The 16627-nt window shown below is 47.3% G+C and overlaps 1 protein-coding gene across 1 annotated transcript in view; it reads right to left on the bottom strand.

The window, feature by feature from the left end:
- The window catches only part of EEPD1 (endonuclease/exonuclease/phosphatase family domain containing 1), a 114023-nt gene extending 98251 nt beyond the window's left edge, over window positions 1-15772 (bottom strand). Inside the window, exons 1-2 of the mRNA XM_001501191.4 lie at window positions 15064-15772; window positions 13533-14601 (exon numbers count right to left, since the gene is read on the bottom strand). Coding sequence (XP_001501241.1) covers window positions 13533-14410 — 878 coding nt within the window. The 5' untranslated portion in view covers window positions 14411-14601; window positions 15064-15772. The remainder of the gene's footprint in view (window positions 1-13532; window positions 14602-15063) is intronic.
- Window positions 15773-16627: the final 855 nt, after the last annotated feature.

The raw sequence follows: 16627 nt of genomic DNA, 5'->3' as shown, positions 1-16627 counted from the left end.
CTAACAAAGAATACACACACGCTCATGGAAAAATGTCTTAAGTTCTGTTAACAGTTGCAAAAGAAGACTTAAATAAATGAAGAAACGTAGATGTTCAAGGAGGGGTGACCCCACAATGCAATCAAATTTCCTCAAACTTCATCTATAAAGTCAACGCCATTCCAACAGGATGTCTGAGAAACTCTAAAATGTATGTGGTTAGGGAAATGTTTAAGCAGAAGAACAAGGAAGGAGACTCACCCGACCAGAGGCCATGGTGTTGACAAGAGTGTGGGAACAGCTCAGGAGCACACGAATAGACCGCTAAACCTGCTGTACACATAGGACAAAGCGGCATCCCAAGTCAGTGGGGAAATGATAAGCTGCTTGTAGATGGTATTGGGAAAATTGAAAAAACTAAAATGAGATCCCTACCTCATACCTACACAGAGGTAAACTCCAGATAGATTAAAAACTTAAACGTGAAAGATAATTATAAAACTAAGACAGAAGAAAACTTAAGAGTGAATTGGGGTGAGATGGATTTGTTAAACAGCAACCAGCAGGGGCAATGGTAGATTTGACATCAACATTAAGAATTTCTGTTGTCACAACTAGAGGGACCTACAAGTAGAACACACAACTATGTACTGGGGGGCTTTGGGGAGAAGAAGAAGAAAAAAAAGACGAAGAAGATTGGTAACAGATGTTCTTTCAAGTGCCAATCTTTAAAAAAAAGAATTTCTGTTGTGCGAAGGGCACCAAAGACAAAGCTAAGAGAGGGTGATAAACTGGGGGAAGAGCTTTAAAATCTCTGAGACCACAAAGGGGACCGGCATCTAGAACGTGCATGAACATTTCAAAACAACTAAAAACAAAACAACAACAACAACAACAACAACAAAATTTTAAATTTTACAAAATGGGCAAAAGTTGTTCCCCAAAGGGGAAATCCAAAGAGTATGTGAGGGTCCTGCTGGCCTCATGGCAGCAGGGAGCCCAAGGCAGCCTGGCTTGCCATCACCTGTGGCTGGGCAGGTACACGTGGCACTTGTCCTTGCACACGGCCAATGACTAAGCAGAAGTCAGGAGCACCGAACTAGCTGGAAACCATAAAAACACAAGGTTTTTGTAGATTAAAAACACTGCATTTTTCAAAGAGATATCTAAGGACATATATTTAACACTTTGTACTAGGAATCTACGGAGGGAGGTGAATGGCAATGGGAATGAAGATGAAAAGACATTTTTTAAATAAAACCAACCAGAAGTGGCACCTAGTATTGACTGATGACATGGTGTCATAAACTGAAGAATATAATGACTCAACTCTCCACAGCCGGGTTCAAAAGAATAAGGAAATAAATAACATATATATAATTTCATTTGTCTGCCATGACTTAGGCAGAGTCCTGTGGAAGGGGCTCCTTCAAGGTTCTTTCCTGGTCCAGGGTCCTGCGATTTGCAGATAGTATCATGAACTATCCAAAGCTCACCTCTCATTGTAAATCCTGGCACAGTGTATGTTATATTTTGGCTTTAGATAAAAGTGCTAAAGTACCTTTCAAAACATAACTTAAATGTGAAAATCAGAGAACACCAAGTACTTCTCAAGGAGAGTGTTAAAAGTCCAGTGCAAAGAGACAGCTCCAACCAGAATAATTAAGCATGGCAAACGAAATTCTCCAGGTCCCTTCCTAAATAGAGGGTTTGTTTCTGTAGGACGGTGGACACTTTTTCCTTTTACAAGGCAATTATTCTATGTTAGGCTCCAGTATAATGACCCCATGACTAAGGGGCAAGGAAGAGGGGGAATATGGAGTGAAAAGGTCAGCACAAAGATATCTTGTATTTTGTAAGCTTGGAAACAGGTTTGAAAACAGCCCACCCAGATCTGAATAGATATTTCTCCAAAAAATATATACGAATGGCCAATGAACACATGAGAAGATGTTCAACATCTTTAGTCATTAGGGAAATGCAACTCACACCCCTCAATGAGATACTGCTTCACACCCACCAGTATGGCTAAAATCAAAAAGAGACAATAACAAGTGTTGAAGAAGATGTGGAGAAATAGGAGCCCTCAGATATTGCTGGTGGGAATGTAAAATGTGCAGCCATTCTGGAAAAGAGTCTGACAGTTCCTCAAAATGTTAAACATAGAATCACCATATGACTCAGCAACTCTACTCCCAGGTATATACCCAAAAGAAATGAAAATATATGTGCATACAAAAACTTGTACACAAATGTTCATAACAATATTATTCATAATAGCCAAAAAGCAGAAACAATCCAGATGCCCATCAGCTGATGACCGGATAAAGAAAATGTGGCACAGCTATACAATGGAATATTATTCAGCCATAAAAAGGGAAATATACATGCTACAACATGTATGAACCTTGAAACATTATGCTAAGCAAAAGAAGACAGACACAAAAGGCCACATATTAAATAATTCCACTGATATGAAACGTCCAGAATAGGCAAATCCATAGAAACAGTAAGTAGATTAGTGGTTGCCTGGGGCTGGGAGGAGGTAAGTGACTGCTAATGGGTATGGAGTCTCCTTGTGGGGTGATGAAAGGTTCTGGAATAGTGGTGAGGTTTGCACAACTTTGTGAATACACTAAAAATCACTGAAGTGTACACTTTCAAGGGCGGAATTGTCTGGCATGGAAATTATACCTCAATTTTTTAAAAATTCAGCAGCTCCAAAGCCCCACATGCCTAACCTCCCTGGATGATAGAATCGGATAATTTCCTCAAGGCCAGCTGGGACCCACTCGAGGGGGTATCCCCCCGTTAAACTTGTCTCTTTACACTTTCTCAATATAAAAAGGCTAGGAAACACTATCCCCTTTCTTAACCTCCCGGTCCTAGCTCCAGGTTTATGGATTTTCTGCCTCTGAATATAAGAGTTTGGGCTCTGAGTAATTCTGCCTGGCTTTGAATTTCACCAACCATGTGACTTCAGGCAAGTTTACTAAAATTTGACCCCAGGTTCGCTCAGATAAGTTTCCTTATGTGTAAGGTGGAGATACTCATCTCACTGGAATGGTGTGAAGATTACGTTAGTTAATGAATATAAAAGGCTGAACAGTAGCACTTGGGGCAAAGCAAACAGTCAATAAATGTCAGCAGTCATTTCTTCTTTCCACAAATTCCAGAGTGTTATCGTGCTGAAACAAGGATGTATGTACAGTCTAGGAGTGCAGAGGGCATCGCACAGGCATTTACAGCAGAGTGACTGTTATGGGAGGGAAAACACGGTGACAAGGGAGCCCACAGCTAGGGTGCTTAACTACACAAGTCAGGGAGAGCCTGCCTGGAGTCGGCTTCATAGTCGTCCCATGGAATCTCACCCTCCCACAGCAATTCTAAAGGGCACTAAATTCTAAAGGACAAACTTATGTGTCACCATTCCATGTAGCCAAGGGCAAGCAAGGAAGCTAGCAAAGTGGAGGTGCTGCCTTGGCGGGGATGGGCAGAAAGTTTCAGGCCACTGCTGTTGCTTCAGGACCAAACCAAGGACTGGCAAGTTGGAAAGAGAGGCGTTCAAAGGCAACACATCAGAGCCCTAAGAGCTGGTCCATACTTACTGCGGCCCAGCAAGAAAGCCATTCCTCTTGTCGAGCAGCCTGCCACTCCAAGAACTCTAAGGCAGGTTTCTCCAGCATTTACACTGTTAAATAAATACCTTGAAATCATCTTCTCTCTAGGGAAAACCCAGAGGAGCAGGTTCCAAACAAACAGCCAAGAAGGAAGTCCTTGGGCAATTTTTCTTACACCATCTTGTTAGGGGCTGAATTGTGTCCCCCAAAAGTCACATGCTGAAGTCCTAATCCCCCCAGTATCTCAGAATGTGACTGTATTTGGAGACAGGGTCTCCAACGAGGTAATTAAAGTAAAAGGAGGCCATTAGAGTGGCTCTGATCCAGTATGACTAGTGTCCTTCTAAGAAGAGGAAATTTGGACACACAAAGGTACAAAAGGAAGATCACGTGAAGACAAGGAGGATGACAGCCATCTACAAGCCAAGGAGGGAGGCCTCAGAAAAAAAAATAACCTTGTTGACACCTTGATCTTGGACTTCCAGCCTCTAGAGCTGTGAGAAAATAAATTTCTATTGTTTAAGGCACTTAGTCTGTGGTGTGTTGTTACGACCGCCCTAGCAGACTAACACACATCTTACCTATAGGAACAACCACTCTTCCTGCTCAGAACTGAAGGGTATTCAGTAGAAATAGTGATCACTTTCCCTCTCAGTGGAAAGAAGTCTCAGGGTTTGAGGGGACTTTTGTGATTTAGAAGAAATGTATATATTTAAATATATAACCTTTACCAAGACAATCAATCAATAAAACCACCACAGCTGTTTTGATGAACACAAATACTGTATTGGAAATCAGGGGTTGTGCGTGAGCTTGCAGTCTTATCTCTCACTCGTTAGCCAGTTTATTTCTATACTTTGCTTTGGTAGATCAATGACAAAAAAAATTCCTGATTTTTATAGGTTAGATAAATGGTTGCAAATGGGAAGTAACATTTTGAAGAACCATTTTATAATCTCAGATGCTCTTCAATTAAATTTACCCAAAAGTTTAAAAGATAGAAGCAACTTTTATTTCTAAGTTGGTTAGAAAGTTGAAACTCTAACAATATCCACTAACTACCTCCATTTTTATTATACACGTTGGAAGCATCAAAACTAACATAATTCAAGACTACAAATCAACTGCAAACAGTCTTGCCTGGCGTTTAACTGAATTCAGCACATGTGAACTGCCATGCGACTGTCTCTGGTGCAGTTTCACATGTATGGACATGTACTAAACGAAAATCAAACTTGAAAATGAAATTCAGAAACAGTTTTAAAAGACAGTGCAAAGTTACAAACTTGGGAAGGTATTTCATAAACCATCTAATCCAGTCTACCTGCTCAACTCCCTCCTAGTTTATAGTTATTCACAGGTTTCACGAGCAGGCCATCTCTGTGAGTGAAGAAAATCCTGACTAGTACAGGTCTTAAGCCAAAAAAACCCCCAGCTCATTACTCCTTCACTTCTTTTCTTTCTAAAAGTTGCAAGTGATTTTTGAGGGAGAATTTTGAGGGACAATGAACTCTTGATCTTATAACTCGTTACATTTCTGAGTCAATCTTCTAGGAAAAAATAACAGCGGGCCAGTAACAACCTGCAGTTACTGCCAGGGGTCTGCAATACACAGACACGGCAAAAACTATCTCTAGACTACATAAATAATATAACTCGGGCCCAGGTACTAGTGTTTCTAAAAACACAACTGATGTTCTCCTAACCAAACTCTACTCAAGGGACCCACCAGGCTGTGCCCATTCCCTCTGTAAAACATGCTGAGGGATGGATGCCCACGGCACACTGAGTACTCCTGGCCAGATGAACTGTGTGTCTCCATTTTCAAGTGGGCCATCATGTGCTTTCCTGGGGTCAGCCGTGTCTGTATCCAGACTTGTTTCTGTCAGTTGATATATCACTATGGTCTCCTAAATTGTGACATCAAGTGACGAAATAGGAGTGTGAGCAGAAAGAGAAGTTGTTTCTAAGAAAACTAAGATGAATGTTTGGAATGCTTCTATAAAAGCAAACTGTTTAAAGAAACTACTGACAAAATAGGTGTGGGCAAGACAATTTTAAAAGACTGAAAAGTCATAAAAATATAGTATCCTGCATCAGATTGCTTTGTAAATATCCTTGCTCCACTCTGAAGAAACAAATACTAGATAGGCACACACACCCACACACACTCTGATATCGTTATATATCAGCATACTTATGAGACCAAGTTGGTGAAGACAGCATATAGCCTAGTATGCAGGCTGGAGTGACGAAGAAAATATAAATTCGTAGAAAAGCATTAGTGAATTCAGAGTAGCTTTTTATCATCAAACTTTAGAGTCTAATTGCTTGGGCTATAATCCAAGTTTCACCACTTAAAAGCTGTGTGACCCTGGGGAAAGTTACTCAGCTTCCCTGAGCCATCTCTCTTGTATCTGTAAAAGAGGGCTTGTGATGATACCCACGTGTGAAGCTACTTAGGTCCGGGCCTCAGCCACAGTCATTATCAGTGTTAATTATCATTGCTTTCGTTCTTTAGCACAACTACGTCTACCTCCTGGACACTGAAAGTACAACCACCATTAGGTGGGGGCAGGGACGTGCAGTATTTTGCTGTTTAAAATGAGTCCTCAAATTAAAAACGACTGGGAACCATTCTACCATGAAGAACTGACCAGTAAAACGACACAGTGATCTGAAGCTGCAGAGGCCATGCGCCCAGCAAGGAAGGACGGAGCCCTGAGTCTACTGGCAGATGAGTCCAGGGCCTGATGCCAAGCATCAGTACTTGGAGGCCACCAAAATGTTGACTTTTCCCCCAGTTTAAGAAAACGGAGACTACAAAATAATTTAAGTCAGATTGAATTTCCTTATTGAAAATACATTCTGGAGAAGTTTTTGGTTTTTTTTAATAGAGTATTGGATCAGTATTTTAAAAGACAACAATCTTTCCAAGACACTACGCTTTTAGTACAAGCTGGAAAAACGAAGCCCCGATTTTACCCTCCAGCTTTGGGGTGAGCAAACAGGATTCAGGTCCCTACAACATGATAAAACCACACCCAAAAGGCATGCAACCTTAAATGTGACAACGTGAACAACGTTCTCTTGGCTGAAGCACAGCATTTCATGAGTTTACAGCAGCCTCTAGATAAAACAGTTGAAGGCCCAGCTTAACAGCTTAATCAGGTAATGGCTGAACCAAAATAGAATTTGCAGGAAACAAGGGCTCATTGGAAACACAACAAAGCAATATGGTTAGGGAGCTGTTCTCAGTAAAGAAAACCCAGGGTTTCTTTATCCAATAGTATGGTAGAAGGATTCAAGACTTTTCTTCATAATGAAACATTTACTCTGAGCACAGCTCCCCAGGGTTCCTATCCACTGCAATCCAGCTGTCTGGCAGCTGTCAATCAAAACATTACAACAAGAACTGTTGTCCAGACCAGGGCAGTGTACAGTCATAAGGAACAGGGTCAGGAAGTTTCTGAGGTTCCTAAATAGCTGTTGAGGACTACAAGCCTGCAGGTAGAGCAGGGCATTTTTGTGGCATCTCCTGGATGTTTTGATGCTAGGAGTCATCGGTGTGCAATTTCCAATCAGCTGTACATTGTTACACGGAGACCAGGGCGTCTGTGATGAGCACATCAAATTTCATCATCGAAATGCATCATTTTGTTTGTTATTGGCAGAAATCGTTATTAAGGAATTCTGGGATAAAATCTTTTGTAAAGTAGGGTAATTCTGAAATAAAAATAAGACACAGCAAATAGCACACACCTCACTGCTATTCGCTACTGTGGCGGGGGGGGAGCCTGCCGTGTTCCCTGTCTGTACAATTCAGACTATAAGCCTGGGCAGAGGGCAGCCTGGACTCCTGAGTGTCAGGAACTGACCCTGATTTCCTAACTCCTCACTGTCAGCTTCGTGGGGGGGGGGGGGGGGGGGCGCGGGGGGGGGTGCTGACTTTCACCCCAAGGGCCACCACGCTCTTGCCACTCAGACTCCAACCTCCTCTCCAGTCCAGCTCCTTCCCAACCACCTGACTTGGTCCTGTTCCTTCTTCCTTCCCCTATGCTGAGGTCTCCACACACCTCAGAAGCCAGGCAGACAGGTACCAGATTCCTGTACCTAAGCTTTACCTGCCCCTTCACGACACACATTGCCCTGGTTAAGTACCTGTGAATGTGTCTCCCTGATGACACAGCTCCCTGATGACAGGGCCAGGTCTCCCTGTGCCCCTGACCTCACCAAGTAGCGAGCAAGGTACAGATGCTCAAGCAATGTTGAATTTAATTTATGTAAATGTCTTTTGACAAAAATAGTTACCTAAAACCCCCCCAAACATGCCCTTGTTCTACATGTAATTGATACTAAAGAGCAAGTGGCCTTGTCAGATGCCCAGTCAGCACAGAGGACAGATGACAAGGCCTCTTCCTCCACCCACAATGGACCAAGATCCCACACCGGTCAGAGCAAGGCAACAGCAGAGGGAAGGGGTGAAGCCAGCAAGTGGCACCATGTTGACACAATGCGGAGGCTTGCAAGTCAGCCCTGGGATTTCTTAAATGCCTTGGAGCCTGTCTTCTAGGATTCCACCTGGTTAATCCCCACCATATCCAAAACACAGGCAAGTCTTTCCAGTTTTTGCCTCTAAAAGATCCTCTCAACTCCACCCACTTCCACTTCTCGCCATTCACCATCCTTTTTAGCCTTGACTCTGCAACAGCCTCTCTACTCAACTCCCAGGACCCACTCCAAGCATTCCCCACCCGCCAGGAGCCAGAACAACGTGGTAACCGGTAATTCATCAAGCTCTGCTTCTAATGCTCTGTGGCCGCCTTCCGCTGTTAAAATAAGAGCCTTGGAGGCCCCACCCACTGGCGCTGCCTCCCTTCCAACCCCAGCCACCCGCACCTCCCTGAACTCTGGCTCTCAGTCTGGAACAAGCACTCTCGGGGCCTTCGCACTGGCTGGTTCCTCTAGTGGAGCACTCTTTTCCCCAGCTCTTCCCATGCCTGGCTCCTTGTCACCCATCAGCTTTCAGCTAAGGCTGTCCTCGAACCCCATCTACCTCAAGAGGTTTCTCTTCAACTCACCTCCATCATCCTCAGCACTCACCACTCTCTGTAATTATTTATCTACGTATTGATTTGTTCATCTCCTTGCCTCAAACGGAAGCTCCATAAGAGCACGGACTTTGTCTTGCTCTACACTTTATTACCAGAGCCTGACACAGGAACCTGGTACCTAGTGAGAGCTCAAAAATATCTGTTGAATAAATGAGTGAATAATAAAGGACTGAATATCCCCTGGGAGAATCAATACTTTCAAACCCCCAAAGTCAGATCCCAAATGGGCGTATTCTCAAAAATCAAAAGTAACATCTTCCCTTTGGTGAAATAAATCCTGTGTTGTGTCCACACCAGGACTTCCCTTCGTTCACACCATCTTCTCTTATTTATCCACAACAGTCTTATTACTGACCACCTTTCTCTCTGGAAACGACCCAGACCTCCTTGGCTCAGAAAACCGGAACTCCTCTGGCCATAAGCCTTGTCCTTCAGAGGAACAAAAACAGGAAGGGAGCAGAGTCCTCTAGGGGCTTGACATGGTCCCAGGAGTCTAGGTGAAGCCCTGATGCCTGGCCAGCCTAAGACCTGAGACATGCAGAAAACAGCAGGTGCGCCAGGGGTCAGTAGCTCGAGATGGAGTTTGGGAAGAGATACACCCCGACTTCCCAGTCTGAAATCAGACAAATGCCCGGCTTCAAAACCTGACTCTAACATCTATATTTCTGAATGCCACATGGATGCTATTTAATCTCTCTGAGCCTCAGTTTCCACAGGTGTCAAAATGAATTTCACAAGTTCTACTTTAAGGGGATTGCTGGGCATTTTGCCCCCAGATGTTATGTCTGGCTATATCTACCCATCCTTCAATTCCCCAGTACGAGCCTATTATTCGTACGGGAAAAATACAACCAGATATCAATCATACTCAGTGACTTTCCCCCAAAAAATCTGGGTTTCCCAGACTGTTGAGGCTGAGCCATACAAGCCAATTCACATTTACTTAACTCTGTGAAATAGTGCCAAGCCGACTCCTGAATTTAGTGTATGCATGTACACAGCACCTACTCAATATATATTTTTCAATGAATGAATCAAATGACAAGATAGGTTGTGTCTATAGAGATCCTACTAATCAAGTCTGATAAACCAAAATCTCCTTTTTCACAGTCAGTGTCTGATGCTGGGCACTAATTCTCTTTGTGCTTTGATACTGCAGACAGACATGCGGCAAGAAAACAAACGTAGGCCATTATAAGGCTCAAGCCTTTGACCCTTACAGTTCCCTTCTGACGGAGGCCATGGGGAAAAAGAGCAGGTGGGATACTAAACCTCCTCATTTCTTTTGAAGATTATCCATCAGCTCCCCCAGGGCTTATGCTTTCAGAACCCAAAGGGACTTTTCAAAATAGAACAACTTCTCAGCAAAAAATAAAAAAATTAAAATTAAACAATCTTCATTCCATATGTGGGCTGTCACCAAATTTTTCAAGGATATTTAGCAGGAGCATTCTTCTTTTAGTCTTGCTCCATAAATACTGAACAAGGAAAAACATTGCCTAAGACTGAGATTTGGCAAAGGAATCTGATGAGACCCATGAGTTCTGTGCCACAGCGTGATGCCCCTGGAGGTTCCTGGTGACTGTATGATTCTCTAACTTTCTGCTGCCCTGCCACAGGCTTCACATGCAAAACACGGTTTCTTGTAGCTCACACATGCTCACCCACCAATGTAGCAGTATCTCAAGGCAAGAAAGAACGCTTACTCTTTAGAGTCCCACATAGGCACCCTTTAGTCTAAGAACACTCCTGCTAAAGCCACAGAAAGGAAAACGAAGAACCAGCTACTCCCTTCACAAAAGAAGTGCCCAAAGCTTTCTTTTTTTTCATTAGCTTCATTCAACAGATGGAAAAACTGAGACTTGGAAAGGTTAAGGAACTTCACTAATACAGAAGAGGTGGAGCCAAAGGTTTGGTTTTTTTTTTAATGCCTTTACAAATGGATTTAATTTAAGAAAATGTGAACAGCACACAATTTGGCAAGTGCCCTTGACTTGGCAGAGAGAGGGATGCCTCAACAATAGGCAGGATAAAGATGATGGGCTTACAAAACTGCATGCTTACAAACAGTATGGGTCTAAAATCAGAAAGTCTGGGTCCTGCTTCCTGCTGAGTCATTAATGAGCTGTGGGATGGAGGCAAATCGTTTAACTTCTTGGGTTTTAGTTTCCTCACCTGGAGATGGAGAATCATTAATGAAAGCAGGCATTATCTACTTCCCAGAATTACTGGGGAAATCAAAAGAATGTGATAGCTGTTGGAAAATATGAAGGCATATCCAGGAGTCTGTATCTCTTGTATTGTATGCATACACGTATGAAAATAAGAGCCACCCAGAAAATTACCTGCATCCATTCTTGCTCAAACTAAATGTACTTCCTCTTACTAACAAAGGGATCAACTGGAATGCAAGAGATTTTTGTGAATCAGGATGAACACACAGCTCTTGGAGAATGTGCACTGCTGTTTTGAAAACATGTGACCTACTCTGTCACAGCCAGCAGTCTTTTGGTGCCCTAGGATGGGCACACAGGCAAATGGACCCATTCCAGCTCTGCAGGGGTGAGATCCTAAGCCTATCACTTTGTGTTCACCAGACAACAAGGTGCGAGGAGTGCCCAGAACACTGAACACACTGTGAACAGGCAAAAGGAACCACTAACCCATAGGAAAACACACGTGGCCAAGTGTAAGAAATGTGACAGACACAGGTCACCTTCCTGGTTACTTCCAGGGATCCCCTCCTACATCCTACTGGCTTTGGGTGAGCTCTTCGGGAACTCTCGCCTGAGGACAGCAGTTACATGTCCTCAACAAATCGTCATTCCTCTAGGAAATCCAAAGAAGAAACACCAGGACAAATCCTAGCTCCACACTGGACAAGAGTTGCTGGCTCTTTTCCTCAGTGTACCCCTGGCTGCCCCAGGTCTGTGCTGCAGAGTGGAGCCCACTCTGAGGCTGGCTGTCTCTTGCTCAAGCTCCCATTTTCTGCCCTTCACATGCATCTGTTCCAGAAGCTGACTAAGCCCCTCGAACTCTAGCCAGAAAGAACATCAGATGATTGAATAAATACAGGGATGATCAGAACAATCAAAGAAAATGTAGTGCCTGGAAAGCTCTACATGGATTCACCAACCTTGTCAGAAAAGCCAGTACAGGGGAAGATGCTTTACAGAGCAACCACAGGGATAGCTCTTTGCCCAACACACAGCACAATGGAGCTCAAACTTTAGTGTGCACCAGAACCATCCAGAGGGCATGTGAAAACATAGAAACCCTGAGTTTCTGAGTCAGTCACTGATGCTGTCCAGAGACCACACTTGAAAATCACTATCACAGTAAATGGGCAAAGGCTGCCCAGTCTGTCACTCCCACTGGGGCAACTTCAGATCCTGATTCATCCCCTTCCACCCTTCAAATTGAGCCCTAAGGAAACCTCATGATAAGAATGAAACAGTCATCCCTCCCCTCCCCTTTCCCATACATACAGCCATGCTGCTGTGGATGAAGAGAACAACTATCAAGCCATTCCTAATAAATATCTCCCAGAGCTGAGTCCAGTTCTCAGCTGTGTACAAGATGATTTCGCAAAAGGAGCGAGTTACGGTGCAAAACAGAGGTCATGGCAGGGCAGGAAGGGCGCTCAGGGGCTCCCCCGGTCCAATTCTCTGACCTGGTGCACAGTCCCTCAGTCCTCAGTGACAAGAGCATGCCATTGGGACAGTGCCAGGGAAACGCTGTGACCTGGTTTTCTCCTCACTCATTTATCCTGACGCTCTGCCACAATGCACTGTGATTTCCCCCTGAGAACTCACTTCATGTCACCAAACTGCTGCCCCGCCAGCCTCACCAACAACCCAGTGCAAAGCAGAGCAGCGAGTGGCCACAAACACACTGCACCTCTGGCGGGTGGCTGGGCAAAATCCCTCGAGCCCAGGATCAGAGGATTTCTGACCTGGAAGAGATCGTTAAAAACGTTTCTTTCCTTCCCAAAGCTGATTACATTATACAATACACTATTTTACTAACAGCAGGAGTTGTGGCTACAATAGCATTGTTTTGTTTTATGGGGGTTAAACGGAAGTTCCTACAGAGAGCAGTGCTGTGAATAATGTAAACATTGTGTGATAAGAGCCCATCCTACAAGTCTCTTCTCTTGTGGTTCAAATGGGAAAATCTGGCCAATATTCACCACACGTCAGCTTGACCTTTCCTGGCCACAGGACAGGGGAGGTTACATACATTTGAGGCTGCAATTGTGGGTCTGGAAACCAACTTCAGGCTAAATAAGGTAAAAGAATGAAGAGTGATTCATTCACAGCATTTTGGTAAATATACACAGTGTATGTGTTTGCAAATACCTGGTCTTTAAGATGATTTTGTGAACACAAATAAGCATATTTGGTGAAATAAATGTGACTTTTCCTCCCATTAAAAAAATCCAGCTAGCTCTTTCTCACATGCACAACTGTGCAATAGTTCCCAGGCTCTGACTGCCTGATCGGGTGGCAACCCCACAAAGTCTGTGAGTCAAAGAACAACCTCCAAAGCAGTAACACCAACACAATCTCCACTTACCCCCAAATTATGAATTGATCTCAGATACACCACATTCAAGATACGGGCCACAAGCCCAGACAACTGTATTCAGAAAATTCTGGAGCTCAGCCACAGGTGACAATATTGGCTGGGGACTCAAGAATACTGATTACTCCTGCCCTCTTCCTATCCCCCCAAAAGTCCATTCAGTTGCATGCACAGATGAGGCCATGCAAGAGCTGCCTCCACACCCAAGACCCTTGGACGTTCCTGTCCTCACCTGTTTTCCAGGAGCGTCATACACACCACCTCTCGCACCCCCGGGTTGTTGGCCTTCTCCACCGAACAGCCCTGCAAGTTCCAGGTGGCCAGCCTCAGCACAGGCCGCCCATCCCTCGTGCCTCCAAAGGCCTCCACCGAAGGCCGAGTGGAGATAATCTGCGTGGGCCCCCCGGGCGGCAGGTCCAAGTCCTCACTCTGCAGGCTCAGTGAGGTGGGGCTGGGGTGAGGCTTGGCCGTGAAGGTCAGGCCCCCGTTTGTGTGGGTGGACGGGGGCCTGGACCTCTCGGCAAACACCTGGTGCCGTATCCTGTCCAGGAAGGCGGCATTGATACCACCCATCCTCACCAGGTCCTCTACGCTGCGGAAGGGCCCATGCTCGCGGCGGTAGTCCACGATGCTGGCGGCCATCTTCTCCGTGAGGCCTCGCACACTCATGAGCTGAGCCGGGGTGGCGGTGTTGATGTTCACACGCGGGGTGAGGGGCACGGCGGTGGCCAGGTGGTGAGGCTGCTGCTCCGCCAGCAGGTCCCGCCGCAGGGAGCTGGGAGAGTGCTGCGCGGAGCTGCCCTTGCTGCTTACGCAGATCTCGAACTTGACCTGCTCCAGCTTGGTGGCACCTACGCCGCTGACCAGTGCCAGGTCCTCCACCTTCTTGAAGCCACCGATGTACTCCCGGTACTCCACGATGCTGCGTGCCACGGCACGCGTCACCCCAGGCAGGGTCATCAGCTCCTCCTCCGTGGCAGTGTTGATGTTGAGCCGCTCCTGATTCACCAGGATGTTGCTGAAGTTGCAGGCTGCGCTGAACTTGCGGCTATGGGACAGGTCCGAGGGGTCCCGCGGGATGGAGCGGTGGCAGCCCAGGGTGCTCCCCATGGCGGGTCAGGATCAGGGGCCTAGGAAGGCCTCACCACCGAAGAAGAATTCTCTGGTTAGGGGAGAAGCCCAGTAGACCTTAGAGGCACAGAAGAGGGGAAGGTGTAGGATTCAGGGGATGAAACCGTTAGCATAGATAAACACTAAGTCTCCATGCCCAGAGTGTCCAAAAGTACCTTTCACTTGGTCACCTGCAAAACAAATTAATAAACACACAAATCGATTGAATCAGTTAATCAGCCTGCATTAGCACTCCCTACCTAGAGCTGGAGTTCTTGACCAGGAGTCCTGGGCTGGTAGCTGTCCACGAACCCCTGCACATGCGCACACAGTGAGGCTGGCCCACGTGGACTGTCCTCCGGAAAGGTCCAGTTTTTATCACTTTGGGGTCTAAAAAGGCTATGAGCTGCTTCTCTTGGAAAGAGACCTATCCCCATCAGCCCACACCTCTCAACTCTCACAGCACTCGGGCCGTCTCCCCCCTTTGGTCACCCCGACTTGGGCTCGGGCAGAAGGGAGGGCGCATCCCCCTCTCTCCCTGCGCCTAACACTCAGTGCCACCTGCAACTTGGGAATTCCATCCTCACTAGTGCGCTCACCAAGAAGGGGTTTATTGACCCCCACCAGACCCACCGCTCGTCCCCGCGCCCCACCTCTCGGCTGTTCCCCCGGGGCGTCCTTCTTCCACCCGCGGCTCCGAAGCCTGAGCCCAACCCGGGACAGCACGGGCCCCCTGTCTCTGGCCCCGGTGCCCGCGAGGGTGTGGGTCAGGGGCCGGGCCACGGGTTTCCGCCCACGCCGCCTCGGGCCGCGCGTTCCTGCTCTTCCTGCGGGAGAAACTCTCAGAGTCGCTCTCCGAGAGCCGGCAGGAGCTGCAGGGCTGCGCGGAGGCGGCAGCGACGGCGAGATCCGACCGCCGCGGCTGCACCAAGTCTTGCACCAGGATTTGCCGCGTCGCCGCAGCTGCGTTGCTCCAAGCAAAAGTCCTGCGCCCGACTCGGACGCGGGATCCGCCAGAACCGCGTCCAGCACCCGGCACCAGCACCAGGGCTCCTGCTCGCCGTCCGTGTCAAAGCCAAAGTCCCGGCCGCGCTGCCCGCGCCGCCGCCGGCACCACGGCCACGCCTCCTCCCGCGCGGCAACTCCTCCCCGGGACTCCCGAGGGCACGTGGGGCGGGCCCTGAGCTAGAGGCCCGGCCCGGGAGAGCCGAGCCCCAGAGCGTGGGGCGGGGCCCTGGACTGCGAGAGGCGGGGCCACGGAGCGCGGGGGCGGAGCCAGGACGCGAGCGGGTGGGGCGCGGGGCCCGGGGGTGTGCGAGGCGAGGCCGTGCTGCGTGGGGGCGGGCCCGAGAGCGTGGAGCTGGAGGTGGAACCCGGGAGCGCGGAGGCGGGGCCATGGCGAGAGGAGGCGTGTCCCAGGAGCGCGGAGGAGGGATTTAGGACAGTGAAGGGGCGGGGCCGACGCCGCGGCGGCCGCGGAGGGTCGCAGGGAGGTTGTCTTTGCGTCTGCAGCTCCTGAAGTGGCTTGCTACCCCTGACTGAGGGCTGGTTGTGCCTGGTGGAGGCTGTTTAGTCTCGTCCGAGGCAAGACCCGCCTGGCTGCTTTTAGGCGGGCAGAGCCCCACAGAAGAGAGGGGCGCCCAGGGGCTCAGACGCTAGCAGGCCGCTAGCCCGAGTTTAGTCGGTCTTTGGGTCCCGGGGACAGGGCCAGGCCACTCCTTGTGGGGGTGGCACCCCTGCGGGTGAGGGGCCTCTGTCAGTTCTGCCGTCAAGTCAGAGAATGTTCGAGAGGGGACTGAATAGGATCTTTTTAGCTCCCCCCCCCGCTTTCCGCCGCCTCTTTTCTTCCACTAGAGTATTACCTTTGCACTGCTCACGGAGATGTCGCCAAACGACGCTCGTCGCTCATTGTGCTGCTAGGAGAGGGCACGAAACACTAATGATTTAGAGACGTGTTCACATAGGTCGCTTATGGGGTTGCTCACTTGCATTTAGTGCTCTGAGTAAATATGAGTTTATGTTTCTGTAAGCATTAAAGCTCGTCATTAAGAAGGAGGGAAATGCTAATTGGAAATGGACGCTGCTTCCCAAAATTCAGAAGTTTTTGGATCATACTACTAAGTGACAATTTAGTTAAAGATTAAAGAGCCTGCTGCCTTACAGTGGATACATAGAGCTAGAGCATTCGATTAAACAAACCATGTGGTGATACCGTTG

The sequence above is a fragment of the Equus caballus genome, chromosome 4 (assembly GCF_041296265.1).
Source record: "Equus caballus isolate H_3958 breed thoroughbred chromosome 4, TB-T2T, whole genome shotgun sequence".
Taxonomy (NCBI): Eukaryota; Metazoa; Chordata; class Mammalia; order Perissodactyla; family Equidae; genus Equus; species Equus caballus.
The sequence above is the reverse complement of the archived record's forward strand: the minus strand, read 5'-3'. Positions and strand labels throughout refer to the sequence as shown.